Genomic DNA, 16,728 nt, shown 5'->3' with positions numbered 1-16,728 from the left:
GTGGTGGAAGACAAATTTACCTTTTGTTTTCTTTGATTTTTGCCTCAATTTGACAAAGCAGCGTCACGCCTCCACCTCCTCCTCGACCATTCCCCTCTTCACTCCATCGCTGTCTCTCTTCCTCTATTCCTCCCTCCCTGCCTCCATCTCAGTGACTCATAAGCACCACGCGAGGGAGCTATCAGTTTGGCTTACACACACACACACACACACACACACACACACACACACACACACACACACACACACACACACACACACACACACACACACACACACACGCACGCACGCACGCACGCACGCACACACACACACACACACACACACACACACACACACACACACACACACACACACACACACACACACACACACACACACACACACACACGGCGAACAAAGACCACTATCATTGGAGTGGGAGACAACAAGGCCAGAGAGTGAGAGGAAGAGAAGGGAACCCATGGGGGAAGCAAAGAAAGTGAAACCAAACGACACATTATAAGTGAGAAACGCAGTAGAGGTTGAACTAGAGGATGATAATGAATTTAGCGTAAAAGAGTAACTTGTATACGTTAAATAAATGAACCAAAAAGAGAGATAGTAAAAATGTATTGAATCTCCCTCTCCCTCCCTCTTTCTTTCGTCACAACTCTTTCCCTACCCGGTCCTCTCCTCTCCCCTGTCAGGTAACGTGGTCCGTGGTGTCCCAAAATATGTCTTACCTGGGCAGCGATGGAGAGACGAGGGAGGAGGAGGAGGGCATGAGCAGTGAGAGGAAGGGAGCCAGGGGGGGTGGGGGGAGCACAGGCAGACACACCCTCCTCCCCGACGGCTAGTGAATGAATGGAATTCTTCCCCGACCTCCTCAGTCCCCCCCACTACCTCGTCTTCTCTGCCAGTCCCCCCACCCCCATTCCCTTCCCCCTCTTCCACCATCACCACTTTGCTTCTCGTCGTCTGCCTTCAACCAAATACAGCCTCCTCCTCCCTCCTCCTCCTCCTCCTCCTCCTCCTCCTCCTCCTCCTCCTCCTCCTTATCTACGCCATATCATTCCACGTACCTGAGACAAAGCAGCCTCATCACACACTACCATACACTGACAACACGATGGAGCGGTGGTGGTAGTGGCGGTGATGGCCTTGCCTCACACACACACACACACACACACACCGCGCTTGAGAGGGGTGATGTCAGCTGTCTGTATTTACCTCTTTATTATATACCTTAGTCTTGAGAACCCCCATGTGTGTGTGTGTGTGTGTGTGTGTGTGTGGCGGGGCAGACACAGCTCTCAGAGACTTGTTTAGCTCCGCGTGGCCATGACTGACTGAGTTCACCGTTAGGTTTAGTTGGAAATTCCCCTTTAGTATAATGTGCCGTCAGTCTGTGTGTGTGTGTGTGTGTGTTTATGTATGTGTGTGTGTGGGGGGGAGGGGGTGGGCAGCGATAGTAGGAGCAATGGTACAGTGAGAGGAAGGAACAGGATAGAACAGGATACAGTCATTACATCAACAACACCCCACCACCACCACCACCACCACCTCCACCACCATTCACTCACTCACTCACTCCCTCGGCCTCTGTCAGCCCGTCGGGACACCCCTTCAGTGGGAGGGGTGCTGATCATAATGCTAAAAATGGAGCACTTCCTGAGGCCTGTCGCTATGCCCTACACCCTACCACTCCCTCTCTCCTGCTCTCTCCTGCCAGTATCTTATCTCTCGGATCTCTCATTCATGAAAGCACTGAAGATTATCTTGTCTGGTACTGCAATGATAATACATTATTTTGATGCTCTCTCTCTCTCTCTCTCTCTCTCTCTCTCTCTCTCTCTCTCTCTCTCTCTCTCTCTCTCTCTCTCTCTCTCTCTCTCTCTCTCTCTCTCTCTCTCTCTCTCTCTCTCTCTCTCTCTCTCTCTCTCTCTCTCTCTCTCCATATTATAGTGAATGATGATTTTTCCAGTGTTACTAAAAGCATTACGTTGGATGGCATTGAAAGCAGTTTCCACTTCCTTTATTATCATGCCCGTCTGCTTATTAGTGACGCCATTAAAACGTGTCAGTGTTACGTGATGTGATTATGAAACACTGCAATGCTCTTGTGTGCAACTTAAGAAAATATCGCTTCTGCTTTGTTATTTCTTTTCGAAGTAATAAATTGGAATTAATTATAAAAACTATAGAAAAACATAAGGACCTGTTGTTGTTTGGTTGGTCAGAGAGAGAGAGAGAGAGAGAGAGAGAGAGAGAGAGAGAGGCGGGAAATTATTGGGCAAGGAGCAGGAATAGTATGTTACTCACACATGTACGCGATCTGGCAACTGTGTAAGACTCGTCGGCCGGCAGGGGAGCAGAATGTAGTCGTATTGGCATCCAGTCTTACATCCATTCACAAATTCCATCCCGAGTAGTGAGTGACGGAAAGGCGGAAAACACCAGTGATAAGTGATGCAGCCTTATCCATTCAGACGCTGCGCTCCTAAACCCGCGCTTACAAATGTTATTATTATTATTATTATTATTATTATTATTATTATTATTATTATTATTATTATTATTATTATTATTACTACTACTACTACTACTACTACTACTACTACTACTACTACTACTACTACTACTACTACTACTACTACTACTACTACGCCATCCACAAGTTTATATCTCTGGAACTTAAGAGGTAGATCGCACCAAAGCACACTATGACAGCACGATCCTTTAGATTTGATATGGTGTAGGTTGAGTTGGTGGAGTTGATGGGCGTTATGCAAAAAAAATGGGAAGATATCTCACGTGTGGGGTTCTCAATAATTGCTGGTGTCTCTTGTAGGCGACACGGGCAACAAACTCGTCTTTGTTTGTATTTCTTTTGAGTTAATTGTTTTTAAGTATATTATGACACAACGAGGCCACAATGATGAATAATAATTTTGCTGCGAGTGATGCAATAAGTAAAGACACGCAGCGGGACCTGAAACATGCCATTAGACGCATAACTAAATGTACCATCGATCAAGACGTGTAACAGACCGTCGACTTGAGGGAAGTTTTGAGTTGTGGCGAGATGAAGCTGGTAGTGGATGATCTGAGCTGGGGAAGTGGCGGCGCTCTTTCATGGCCTATCAAAGCGTGTTACTCATTATTATTATTATTATTATTATTATTATTATTATTATTATTATTATTATTATTATTATTAATCATCGCCGTCATCATCATGCGTAAGTGTTTGCCACACCACCGCCACACAATCACCGCCATTCACCCCCCCTTGCCTCCCTCCTTCCGCCCGCAAGGTATCAGGGTATTTCCTCTCCCGGCTAAGCACTTCCGGGCCAGCGTTTACCCCAGTCAGACCTTCCTTCATGCCTGGGAAGCCTCCGTGGGCAGACAGAGAGAGGACCGTATTCTGAAACACTTCTGCGCCCCACCTCCGTTGCATTCAAAAGGCTCTTCTTGTAGTTGCACGGGTTTTTAAGGGCACATTATTAGTTGGAGAAACACTCTTTAAAAACCCGACTAATAACCTCTGTGGCCTTTGAAAATAGTCGTGATGAGAGAGCAAAGCGTTTCAGAATACGGGGCTGTGGTGGAGACTTAAAATCGCAATAACGTGATACTGGTGTTACTCTGACGCGTTTGGTGATATAGTTTGGGTAGATTGTACATGTGATATGCTGAACATGCGACGTGATTGGTTTCGTGTTTGATCGTTGATGGATTGTGAGTGTGAGTGAAAGAAGCACGGATTGTAGAAGACAGCAATGGTTCGCTGGTCTAGGCTCTCTTCTTCTGCAAGGTTGGTGGTGTTGAGGACTTCACTATGTACAGTACTGACCCTCCCTCTCTTTGCCCCAATTCCAGCTATCCAGTAAAGGCCGTATTCTGAAGCGTTCAAGGTTCTCACAATTGTTTATACAGATGATAAGTTGGATCTCTCTCTCTCTCTCTCTCTCTCTCTCTCTCTCTCTCTCTCTCTCTCTCTCTCTCTCTCTCTCTCTCTCTCTCTCTCTCTCTCTCTCTCTCTCTCTCTCTCTCTCTCTCTCTCTCTCTCTCTCTCTCGGGTCACTGAAAACTTTTAACTACTTACATTAGAGCCTGTTAAAGAAAATATTAAGACGCAGTAATGTTTGAGAATGCGGTCTTTGGATAAATTTAAGCCTTTAACTTGTGTGCACCCACGTTACTTACTATTATCAGGCTTAGTACGATCATGAAGGTATTTAGGTACTTGATTGTTTCATAAAAGCAAGGCTGGTGAGTTCAAAACAGTCATGTATTTACAATCAGATTCAACAGCATAAATTAAGTGTTATGTATTTGCTTTTGTTTTAGCAAGCAGAGGGAATCGATGAGAGCTGTGCCCTCCCACAAACCCCAAGATGAGGTTCTCAGTGTAAGGTATTGCATATATCGTTTGAAATGAAGATGCAAGCACAAAGGATGTCATAAGGCTGAAGCATGCCACTTCCTGAAGCTGTGTGTTTTATAAGTTGTCACGGACCACAACTGGTGTCCCCAACTCTTCCACAGGCTGCCCTTATTGCATGCCATGGACCAGCCCCTGCAGCTACCCAGCCCACAAGTCTTGATAGCAATTCTGTGGTGAAGTCTTGGGCTGGTCTAGGATGCATATCCATTTAGATGTTCCCAAATGTACTCGATTTTGTGTTTACAAGTTCATCAGAGTTATATTAATGTGTTATCAAGGTTCTGCACACTGATACCTTACCTGTTCATTTTCTCATCCTTGTGGTGTTAAAGGCTCAAATATATACCTGATGTGAAATGTACAGCATATTGTGCCCTAAAGCTAGATAATGAGTAATTTCCAATAATGTATCATGTTTTTTATTATTTTTTATATAAACATTTAATTAATCTCTTTTTTTTTTGCAGAAGTTCAAATGTACAACTGAGTCCATTGTAAAAGCCAACACAAATCAAGTGTCACAGACAAGCATTAACTTTAAATTTACTTGCTACAGTGATGGCTCTTTATGGAAGCAGTTATTTAGCTAGAACTAGTGTGTAGGCCAATAGATAGACAGAGTTAGTAGTACACATCAAATACAACTTGTGTAGACCCCATGCTCACATTTTAATGCGTGGTTTTGTTTCAGCGGCAACTATTTGGTTCGAGTGCGTGCTCAGGTGATGATGCGTGATGACAGCACAGGGCTTTGGGTGCCCATGGGTGGGGGCGGCCTCTCCAACGTGTCTGTCAGGAAGCGCGTCACCCAGCCCGACCTTGATGACTCCAAGCATGAATATCTCATCTACGGGAAGAGAATATCAGATCAGACTGTAAGTAACTTTTTCCAAGATTATATGCACACATCTTGCTCCATTTGGCTGAGTCTTACACTGTTGGCCCAAGTAATGATGTCACAAAGTCCAAGGAATTTAATGTGTATAGATTGAATGGAAATTAATTAGGATCAAGAGTAGTTAAGGATGTGATAGATTGAAGCTGTTGTCTGATACTGTTGTTGGTTGAAGCACTTCGTAAATTTTGACGTTATGACATCATTACTTAGGGCAGCTGTACATATACCTACCTTGCCTTTGTGTGTATTAAAGGTGAATAATCTTGAATAATCTGTCCATTACAGGTGAATAGTCAACTGTCCATGTATCATAGCCTTACACCACATGACTTGCTCCCACTCTCCCACTTGTCATCTTTTTAATATCTCTTGTTCTCACTCTTCATCCCTTTAATATTGTGTATCATTACCCTCCTTACATCATATACCTTACTTTTTATATATTCTCTTTATGTCAGCTGCATTAATTCTATCCGGATGATGAGCCATTGACAGAGTGCTGCATTTTTACCTTCATCATTCCACTGTTCATTCTTCATACTTTTCTTGCTAGATTGCTCCATTATTCTTACACTCCATTGTGACCATGTGTTAGGTAATCTTGTTATGCATTGTACTTGCTCTTTTATTTTTCTTATACGTCTTGTTCTTTCCATAATTATAATCTTATTTTTCATCCATCTAAAGTTAATTTGTTTCTGTCTGCTATGCATAGGGGGTGGACCCGAGTGAGCATCTAGATTTGTGGATTTCTTAAGTTTCATTTTACCCCTCCATTCATACATATTATTAATTAGCTTGTGCCAGGTCTTGCTGAAGCCTTTATTCATGTTCATGGTCAACTCTTCTCTGCAAAATCTTAACTTTATTTTACCTATGTTTGTCCTCTACCAAATTCTACTTAATTTATATTACTTTTTTTTTCTATTAAATATGTATGTATGTATTTATGTGCATGTATTTCAAGTTGGTGCCTATCTTGTCATAAAAATTAAGGTATACATAAAGGTCTTTAGTTTAGATGTATTGGTCTTTGTAGCAGGCAGTGCTTTGCTCTACTATAATGTGAGTGAATTTTGTGAGAGCTTGTTGCAGGTAGAAGGGCTTAGTGGTGCAGTAATCATAGTGAATTGTGTCTAAAGTTTGCTGTTCTTCATTGCAGGTAGTACTCAGTTGTACAATAAAGAAGGACTTTGAGTACTACAAAGTGATGCCTACCTTTCACCACTGGAAGACTGGGGACATGAAGTTTGGACTAACATTTCAGACAGCAGCCGATGCAAGAGCTTTTGACAGTGGCGTCCGCACGGCTTTCGATGACTTGGTTGAGGGTCAGTACAGATACTCCACCTTTCTGCCAACTAACACTGCCATTAACTTCTTTCCCTCATTATTCCACATTTAGTTCATTCAGCAACTTCATTTTTTCACTTATTCTTGCACTGCCACAGATGATTATCATCATGTATCCTCACTCCTCTGTTAACTTCCTCACTTCATTATTCCACATATAGAAGAACACTGTCATTTACTTCACTTTTCACTTACTTCTGCACTGTCCACAGATAATCCTCTCCTTATCATCATCACATATCCTCACTCCTTTGTTACAAGTCCTCTGCAGATGGCCATGACATGAGTACCTCTAGGATACCTTGTCCATGCATACTTTTCAGTCATGCCACTTTACATCTGTCCTTCATCTTTTCCCTTTTATATTGTTAGTCTTTTCCCACATTGAGAGAGGTCTGCATGGTTTTGTGAACTTATTTAACTTTTAAGTGCATTCATTTTCTGAGCATGCTAATTCCATCGTTGGGTATTCTTTGTCTAGGGCAACTTGGCAGTTTGCTCCTCCACTCTTATCCTCATGTAAGTCTCTTAGTACATACAAGAGATCAATATTGCTGGTCTTCTAGGTCTTCCAGGAAGGCAAGATTACAATTTTCAGTTCATATTCCATAGCTATTCACTGCTAGGTGAACAAAAGATTCAGTGTGAAACGAGACAAATCCAGAACCCCTCAAGTGTGAACTAAGCATGCTAACTCCTATACCAGTTTCCTGAACTACATGTTAAAGTTACACATGATATGTATAAAGTTTTTTTTTTTAATTCTCCTTTTTAGATTTTTGACCATGAAGGTCATTTATGGTCATAGTGTATTTGTTCATGCTTCACTTGGAGTACCCATGTAGTGTTCAGGTTCACACAATCCTGAAGGATGGTTTCAATCTTGCAGTGAGAGATAGACCAGCTAGTCTAGTTTATTTGATCATTTTAGTCTTGTATGAAGTTGAAACAATATCATTATTCTTAATGAATTGTGTCTTTTGGCAGTATTTCAAGTATCAAGAACATACTAGTTAGAAGATTATGAGAAATGGACATGCATTAATTGTAACATTCAAGAATGCTACAGTATACATTGTTTAAAGTATTGGACTCATGCTGTTTGGGATATCAATGTAAATAAGATATCATCTTGAAAAATGTAATGTGCATTATATAGATGTTTACAAATTTATTTTATTGATGGGCCTTTCTTTTTATCTTTCCTCATGCTGCAAATTTTGGATTATTGGTGAGTTATTTGGATGCTTAATATCATGCAGGGAGAGTTGTAAGGGAAGTGAATGGAAAAATGTTAGGTAGAAATTTGAGTCTGCTGATTGTAGAGAGTGGAATCTGAATCAGCTGGTGTTTGCAGATGATGCTGCACTGGTGGCTGATTCAGAAGAGAAATCAAGACAACTGGTTGAGGAGTGTGGAAGGGTGTGTGAGAGAACAATTAATAATGAATGAGGGTAAGAATGAAATAATGAAAAACATAAGGATGTTAGATGGTAAGAGAATGGATGTGCATCTGAATGGTGAGTTGCTTGAGGAGATGGACTGTTTGTAAGTAATTAAGGGCTTTTCTGTATAGATGTCTAGGTGCAGTTAAGAGTTAATGAAGTGAGAAAGACATGGGTAGGAATTAATATTGTGATTAGATGTTGGGATGGATGTAAAGGGAAGGTTGTATGAGGGAGCAGAATGTGGTGGTAAAAAGGTTTGATGAGGTCCTGATGGAGAGACTAGGATGTGGTGTACAACTCAACACTTGCACTGAATTATTAGTGAGGATCATTACTCTTTGAAGGTCCAGAGGTGAAGATGTGAGGGAATGCTTGTGGGTGATTGTTATTGTGAGTGTGTGGGTGTGGCACCTTCTCCCAGCTACTCTTCTTCATAGGAGATGTCTGCCCGGATATACTGTGCGTAGACATTTAAAAGACTATTATTGTCATCAGTGTTCATCATAATCATCATCATTCATGTTCCTGTTACCTACATTGTGTATTGAGTAACATAGAGCTTGGAGCTTCAGAACACATCCAGCACCTGAGAAATTATTGTAAGTAGTTCATTGAAATGCTGTCCCTCAGCTTAGTGGCAATTTCTGATCTTTAGCATATTTAGCTTAATCAGGATTTATGAAGCTAAAGCTGCTCTGGGTTCATGGATGTGATTGCTTTTCACAGGATGCTTGAAAGCTGTACAAAGACAGCTTAGAAACGGGAAAAGATTTTCAAAAGATGTTGATTCATTCAACGCAAGATTGTGTTATATGGGTTTTTATGAGCTAAGATGGAGAAACTTTTTGTAATATGGAAAGCCTTGGGATTTTCTTGGTAATATTTGATCATGAGAATAATAAGTATTAGAATTATACATTTGAACAATTAGTATTGGTATATGAAACAGTAAAATACAAACTTTTTTTTTTTTTTTTTTTTTTTTTTTTTTTTTTTTTTTTTTGTGTGTGTGTGTGTGTGTGTGTGTGTGTGTGTGTGTGGAATGAAAACTTTATTTTGTTCTCATTATTCAGTATATTTAGATTTTATGTTGCAGCAGCACAGTGTCTCACTTTGTATTTATTATGCAGTCAGTCTTTCCTCTAACTCAGAGAACAAGATGAAAAGTTGGCTGGTAGCTCTGGTCATTGAAACACAAAGCAGATATTTCTTTGAATATTTATACATGTTCATGTATACGTGGCATGTGTATGTCAAGCCTAGCCATTGTCAACTTGAATGTCATACAGAGTGCAGGAAAGAGGGAGAGAGCTAAGATATGTCTTTCTTTACAGGTCTCAATGACTTCCCATCCTACCGCCATGGCCTCGATGTAGAAAAAGTATTTGTGGTAAGTATCACTTCCAGGTGGTGGGTTGTGGAAGTAGATTAGTGGCATACAGTTTTCCTGGGAGGATCTGGGAACATGAACCACATTTACAGGAAGGGAACAGCATTGTGTTATGTATCTGTTGATGAAGTAATTTCCATGTGTTGCCCATAAATACAGGACATTATTGTTTTTGAACATTGAAATTCTAGACATTATGTTTATTATTCTTTAATCAGACATAATGCTTTACTCTTTCTATCTGAGCTCTTAAGTACTGAGCACATTGATGATATGTATCCAAACTGGAAAGACATCCTCCCCCAGAAATGTTCGGTAAATATCTTCCATATTTTTTAAGTGTTGTGAAATATCTAACCTTCATGGTTGACATGATGAAAAATATAGTTTCCCCAAAGAAATGAGTGTGTGCCTGCTAGTGAATTACGAACATCTGATGTAACGAGGAAAGCAGAAGATCCTTGTTATCTGTGATACAAAAGGTTGTTCAGTATTCAGCAGCCAGTCCTCTTCAGTATGAAGCCACTCATATAACCTGCATGTGGTCTATTGTGTGGTGTTATTTTCTCCCAGTTTTGTAACTGCCTTGCCATTAACCCTGAGCTCCAGCCATGTTTCTCAGTTTCTTTCATCATACACACTAAATAATTTTAATTTCTATGTTATACAAACACAAAGCAAAGTTAGTATTTAAGTTTTACTTTTGTTTATGATTTTGACATATGGTAATTTGTTTGATTTTTCTTTAGTTTGTTCTCCAGATATTTTCAGCTGTGTAGCAAGAAGCCATGTAATTAATAAACAACCTTGACAGTGATGGTGATTTGCAGACGGTCCACCTTCCTCCAGTGGAAAGAGAAGGCCCACGGTCGTCATCGGGGTCGGTCACCACCAGCAGCAGCCGTCACACACCCACCGTAACTCCCATCCAGACCCCAGACCACCCCTCCCACCCCTCTCACTACCACCACCACCACCATCACCACCACCACCACCACTATCCACCACCACCACCAGGAGGAGGAAGTGGGGTAGGGGGGGTTGTGTCAGTGGGAGGAGTTGGCATTTCCACAACAAACACGTCTTCTACCCCTCCTAACCTACCCGCCACAACGACTGGGACAACTCAACCATATCCACATCCACACCCACACCCCAACCACCACCATGATTACTTGCACCACATCACCTTTCTGCCGAGACCCAAGCCTCCCTTGCCTCCCAATATCAAGCCCCCAGACAAGCCAATAGAACTGGAATATGATCACAAGCCTGAAAACCCTCTTGATCTCCCTCCAGACCAAGACAAAACGAATGTTACTGTAGACCCTTCTTCCTATGTCCAATTTGAAGAAAACCCTCGCCACCACTACAGCTATCCAGTGGTGGAGGTAAAGCCAGAGAAGAGGGATATTTCATCTATCAAGAAATATCAGAATCCAGAGCTTGGTAGGGGAACTCCTTCACAACCTATGGTCCCACCTGTTCCTACAACCAGAAGACTACCAAAAAAAGATAAAAAGAACAAAAGGACCATAAAGGCCCGTTGCAAGCATTGCCAAGATATGTTTACCTATGACAAAAATTCACGAGGCAGTTGCGAATTTGCCCCAGATTGTGTGCGTTCAGCCATCGACACGCTTACTTGCATCACTTGTGCACAGTGTATGTTGTACCACTGCATGAGTGATGCAGAAGGAGACTTTGCACACCATCCATGTGAGTGTGGGGGACCTGGAGGCACAGCAGATGAGTCATGTGGGCGGAGGTGGCTGGGATTGACCCTGTTATCCTTGTTGGTGCCATGCTTGTGGTGCTATCTTCCACTACGAGCATGTCACCAGGGTGCTGTTGCTTGCGGCCTGTGTGGTGGAAGACATGAGGCCTCCTGACTCACCGCCCCCATGCATGCCCCTGAGGAGGAAGAGGATGAGGAAGACGATGAAGATACCGTATTCACAGTCACAGGAAGCCCAGCACTGCACTCCCCTCAACCGTGGGGAGATCAGGGGGGCGGCTCCCACCAGGCAGGGGTGGTTTTGGGCATGTATGTGGATGGTTGAACAGTGCTAGGTAATGCCTGGTTTAAGTTATGTAGCCAGTGAGGCATTGTGACTGGGACAACAATGTCCACAGTGTTAACTCGAATGTGAGGGTGCTGCTAGCTGGCACGGATGTTTGTCAAACAGCCTAGTGGAAAGAAGAGTGTAACTGTGTGATACAAGGAGTGTGAATGTTACCGCTTTTGACTAAGTGGCTAGAAAGGACACAACGGTCTGAGTGTTCTATGTACCTGACGGCCACACTCCGGCCTCAGAGAGTGTGTGTGCACGTGTGCGTCCATGTGCATAGTACACACACTGCCGTACATGGCCAGTTCTAAACTCTTGCATTTGGAAACCCTTGTTCACCTATATGTGAGCTGCTGTGTAAGTGGTGAGTCTGTCCGCCTTGGCCTATTAAATAATCTAAAGGGATCCCAATTTTTCAAGGGCTCAGGAGAAATTGTGACACCCTTTGGAATTGCTGTGACTTTTTGTATGCTTTTAATTATCATTGTGATAGATGTTCTATATATTGATAGCTTTAGCTGGCCAAGACGGACAGGTGGCCAAGGCAGCTGGACTGTCACGTGTCACATAATACCTACGTGAAGGTCTCACTTGCGTTTGCCTTACATGCCAACACTTTGTGTTTAGTCTTTGGGCGAGGATTAGTGCCGTGGTCACCATGTGTATGCCAGACAACTTTATCAAGGGTTTCCTTTAGGTGCTAAAGCACAAATCATGGACTTTATTTTTATTTATTTTTTGAGTAATTAAAAATCAGTTGTGTTACAGTTAAAAAAACATTTTCTACACAACTTTGTATATAAACATGTGTAAGGCAGTTGCACTGTGAAACATAAAATACAAGGTGGTTTGGCTTCTTTAAAATCAAACTAAGGTAATGATGTAACTACATATTGTAGTGATCAAATGATAAAGACTAAACTTCCAAATTTAATTAATGTATGGAACACTAGTGGCATGTGAATCAATGCCCTGTGAAAATCCTTTAACTACTGTTGTCACAATTACTGCATATATTGATAATCCCCTCATGTATGATTACCAAGAAGAGGCCAATTTTGTGTACAACCTAGATGGTGGCCTAACCAGCCCACGGTCACACCCAAGATGACTGCAGGCCTCTCAGGTGTTCCTTTCCAAGCTAAGCTGTATAAGGAGTAAGACACTGACTGCTTTTGTCTTGTAGGTTGTGACCTGGACTGACATAGATGTTTTTGGTAGTGGCTGTTTGGGAGCAGCTAGGTCGTCACCCAGGTAGGGTTTTGGGTCTGCCTGAGGCTCCAGATACCTAACATTATCTTATTTTGAGGTAAAGAGGTGACTCAAGCCAGCATAACCCTGCGGGACGACCTGGTGCACGGCTCCTGCACCCGCCACTCAGCCACCCTAGTCACCAACAAAATTGCAACTAATGTCAGCAGTCTATCATTTTGTTTTCTTTGCAACAATTTTAAGCAAAAAGTCACAAAACCTGTAGTTTCATTTTACCTATATTGAAGATGTTACTCTTCCTCATAAAGTATACCTAAGATTATTTGACAGCACTGTTTTCAAGCAATTGTTTCAGTGTCTAATTTCCATTTTCCCTTTGTGAGTCTTGTCTAAATCATTGTCATATAGGATGTAACAAAAAGATTTTTGAAAAATAATGACAACCAAAGACATATCCTATAACTATAGTGTTTTATCCCTCTTGTTTTGTTGATCCTTATCTAATAATGTTTGTGGTCATGGGAGTGAGAAGAGTATCACCAGGTTTAAGCCATTTATGACTTTTTTTTTTTTTTTCGAGTCAGTGGTTTGTGAAGATAATACTGTACACATGTGTACTATAGACATATGTACATACTCATAAGGAATGACTATAAAATCCATATTCATGACCACAATGAGAACTGAGCAGGCTATATATCTTGAACAGTTTGACCTTGCTTTCCATGAAAAAAAAAAAAACTGCTATGTAAATTACAACAAGTTGTCTTGTGTAACAAGTTCTGCCATTCCCTGAATTCTGTGCTGCACATCCAGGTGTACAGTACTCTGTGTGTGTACACAAGATCTAAAAAAGCAAGTTTGTAGTGTCCCATCAAGATTCATAAACCTTGTCTTCTCATTTTGATGAGCCAGGATAGGTCAAGTGACCACATTATCATTTCATTGATATTTATTTTTTTTTTTTAACAAACTTGAAAATTAATATAAACTTGTGTGATGCATAAATTGTAAATGTTTTTGGTTGGATCCAGAATTTTAAGGAATGTTGTGGTTTGGCAGTATGTAAAAGAATGTGGACACATGCAAAAGCAAATGAGTCATGTTACATAGCAGTTGAAGGGCCTACTCATAATCTATGAGATAATCAACTATATGGTGAGAAAAAAGCTAAATTTCCGGTAATTAGCTACAACAAAGTTGCTGTGACTAGGCTAACCAAATTCCACTCAGGATTTGATCATCTTGGCCTGTTGATCAGTAAAGTGATGAACCCTCATTTCTATGGTGTCCTGCCAGAGGTTCAGTCCCCCTGGTGAACACTAATCACAGCCAATACTACCTTCAGTTTGGTCTTGCAGTGTTTCATTGGAATGGCCTAGGGGGTGTGACTGCTGGCAACGGTGAAGATCCTCTAGTAAGTAATATATGAGGTGTAGAGATATAAGCAATTATATAATGTGTGTCTATTTGCACGGGGAACAGGGTTCAAGGAGGATGAGGATGACTTACCTGAGAGCTACTGGGAGCAGATAAAAAGCAATGCGGACCTCATGTTGGAACACGGGTGTGTACTACAGCAAGGAAAGTGAAAGAGCCACAACAACCAAGCTACTGGACTTAAGGCCCTGTGCCACACTGTTGCCTAAAAGTACTAATCTCCTTCCTCTGTCCTCAGTTAGCAGTTTTCTGCTCAGCATTCGGTCTATGAGGAGACAATTATCTATTCTTTCATGTGTGCAAATAAAAAAATAAATAAATAAAAAAAGGGATACTTGTCAGGAGCTCAGCGACTTTCGTGACTAATGAGCAGGATAGTGATTGAGGCTCTCAGGTAGACTTTAAGTCACTTTATTAAGAACCAGCGTATCTCCTAGGCTTCCGCGTGTTGCTAGATCAGTCACATTGTAATTGGTTTCCGGCGTTAGTGAACTGGGAAAACCATCAGGAGAGAGAGAGAGAGAGAGTAAAAGTACTAGTAGAACATGTTTCTTTCAAAAGTAATGACTGCTTGAGGAGGCTGCAAGTAGCATTAAGGATTATAATCTTTGGGAGTGATAGGATTGATTCTTTCCAAAACACCTATGAGAGGCTACAGCTCCCATCAGCGTGTGGTCACACTACAAAATAATGAACACACTGCGTGCTCTTTATCCACTCAGCCTTCCGCCTCTTGTGATCCTTGGTGGTGTACTACGAATGATTATAGAGAAAATAAGATTTGAGAAGGAGACAAACAAAAACTGGTTTATAAGTAGAGCTGTAGATGAGCGGAACAAACTATTACGTATATCAAATGGAAAGATCGGTTCACCTACGACTACAGAGTCACTCTCATACTAAATTTATCTGTGCTGTATATCTCTCACCTAACTCCTCTGATTATAAGAAATTCTTTGACTACTTAACTTCCAAAGTGGAACACATTCTGACCCTCTTCCCTTTTGCAGAGATCTCCATTCTTAGAGACTTCAATGTTCACCACCAGCTTTGGCTTTCCTCTCCCTTCACTGACCATCCTGGTGAACTAGCCTACAACTTTGCTATCCTCCATGACCTAGAGCAATTGGTGCAACACCCTACTCGTATTCCTGACCGTCTTTGAGATACACCCAACATTCTTGACCTTTTCCTGACCTCTAATCCTTCTGCTTATGCTGTCACCCTTTCTTCTCCGTTGGGCTCCTCCGATCACAATCTCATATCTTTATCTTGTCCTATCGCTCTAATCCCTCCTCAGGATCCCCCTAAGCGAAGGTGCCTCTGGCGTTTTGCCTCTGCTAGTTGGGGGGACCTGAGGAGGTATTTTGCTGATTTTCCTTGGAATGACTACTGCTTCCGTGTCAGAGACCCGTCTTTGTGTGCTGAGCGCATAACAGAGGTGATAGTGTCTGGTATGGAGGCGTACATTCCTCACTCTTTTTCTCGTCCTAAACCTTCTAAACCTTGGTTTAACACAGCTTGTTCTCGTGCTATACATGATAGAGAGGTGGCCCACAAAAGGTACTTAAGCCTTCCATCACCAGAATCTCAGGCACTCTTTATTTCTGCCCGGAACCATGCCAAGTCTGTTCTCCAACTAGCCAAAAACTCCTTCATTAACAGAAAATGTCAAAACCTTTCAAGATCTAACTCCCCTCGTGATTTCTGGCATCTAGCCAAAAATATCTCAAATAACTTTGCTTCTTCTTTTTTTCCTCCTCTATTTCAACCAGATGGCACCACTGCTATCATATCTATTTCTAAAGCTGAATTCTTCGCTCAAACCTTTGCTAAAAACCCTACCTTGGACGATTCTGGGCTTGTTCCTCCCTCTCCTCCACCCTCTGACTACTTCATGCCACGTATTAAAATTCTTCGCAATGATGTTTTCCATGCCCTCGCTGGCCTAAACCCTCGGAAGGCTTATGGTCCTGATGGGGTCCCTCCTATTGTTCTCCGAAACTGTGCCTCCGTGCTTGCACCTTGCCTAGTCAAACTCTTTTAGCTCTGTCTGTCAACATCTACCTTTCCTTCTTGCCTACATTCAACTTGTTCCTAAAAAGGGTGACCGTTCTAATCCCTCAAACTACCGTCCTATTGCTTTAATTTCCTGCCTATCTAAAGTTTTTGAATCTATCCTCAACAGGAAGATTCTTAAACATCTATCACTTCACAACCTTCTATCTGATCGCCAGTATGGGTTCCGTCAAGGCCGCTCTACTGGTGATCTTCTGGCTTTCCTTACTGAGTCTTGGTCATCCTCTTTTAGGAATTTTGGTGAAACTTTTGCTGTTGCGTTGGACATATCAAAAGCTTTTGATAGAGTCTGGCACAAAGCTTTGATTTCCAAACTACCCTCCTACGGTTTCTATCCTTCTCTCTGTAACTTCATCTCAAGTTTCCTTTCTGACCGTTCTATTGCTGCTGTGGTAGACGGT

The 16,728-nt window shown here is 41.9% G+C and overlaps 1 protein-coding gene across 8 annotated transcripts in view; it reads left to right on the top strand.

Annotated features, from left to right (window-relative positions):
- The window catches only part of LOC135111577 (sprouty-related, EVH1 domain-containing protein 1-like), a 30,125-nt gene extending 17,059 nt beyond the window's left edge, over positions 1-13,066 (top strand). For 5 of the 8 annotated variants that reach the window (XM_064025020.1, XM_064025018.1, XM_064025021.1 and 2 more), the window contains 4 exons: positions 5,127-5,310; positions 6,496-6,664; positions 9,469-9,524; positions 10,355-13,066. In XM_064025020.1, coding sequence (XP_063881090.1) covers positions 5,127-5,310; positions 6,496-6,664; positions 9,469-9,524; positions 10,355-11,416 — 1,471 coding nt within the window. In that variant the 3' untranslated portion in view covers positions 11,417-13,066. Of the gene's footprint in view, positions 1-3,209; positions 3,803-4,338; positions 4,405-5,126; positions 5,311-6,495; positions 6,665-8,043; positions 8,141-9,468; positions 9,525-10,354 lie in introns of those variants that run through there. The other 3 variants (XM_064025016.1, XM_064025019.1, XM_064025023.1) reach the window with 3 other exon arrangements.
- The last annotated feature ends 3,662 nt before the right edge of the window (positions 13,067-16,728 follow it).

The sequence above is a fragment of the Scylla paramamosain genome, chromosome 22, assembly GCF_035594125.1.
Source record: "Scylla paramamosain isolate STU-SP2022 chromosome 22, ASM3559412v1, whole genome shotgun sequence".
Classification (NCBI taxonomy): Eukaryota; Metazoa; Arthropoda; class Malacostraca; order Decapoda; family Portunidae; genus Scylla; species Scylla paramamosain.
The sequence above is the reverse complement of the archived record's forward strand: the minus strand, read 5'-3'. Positions and strand labels throughout refer to the sequence as shown.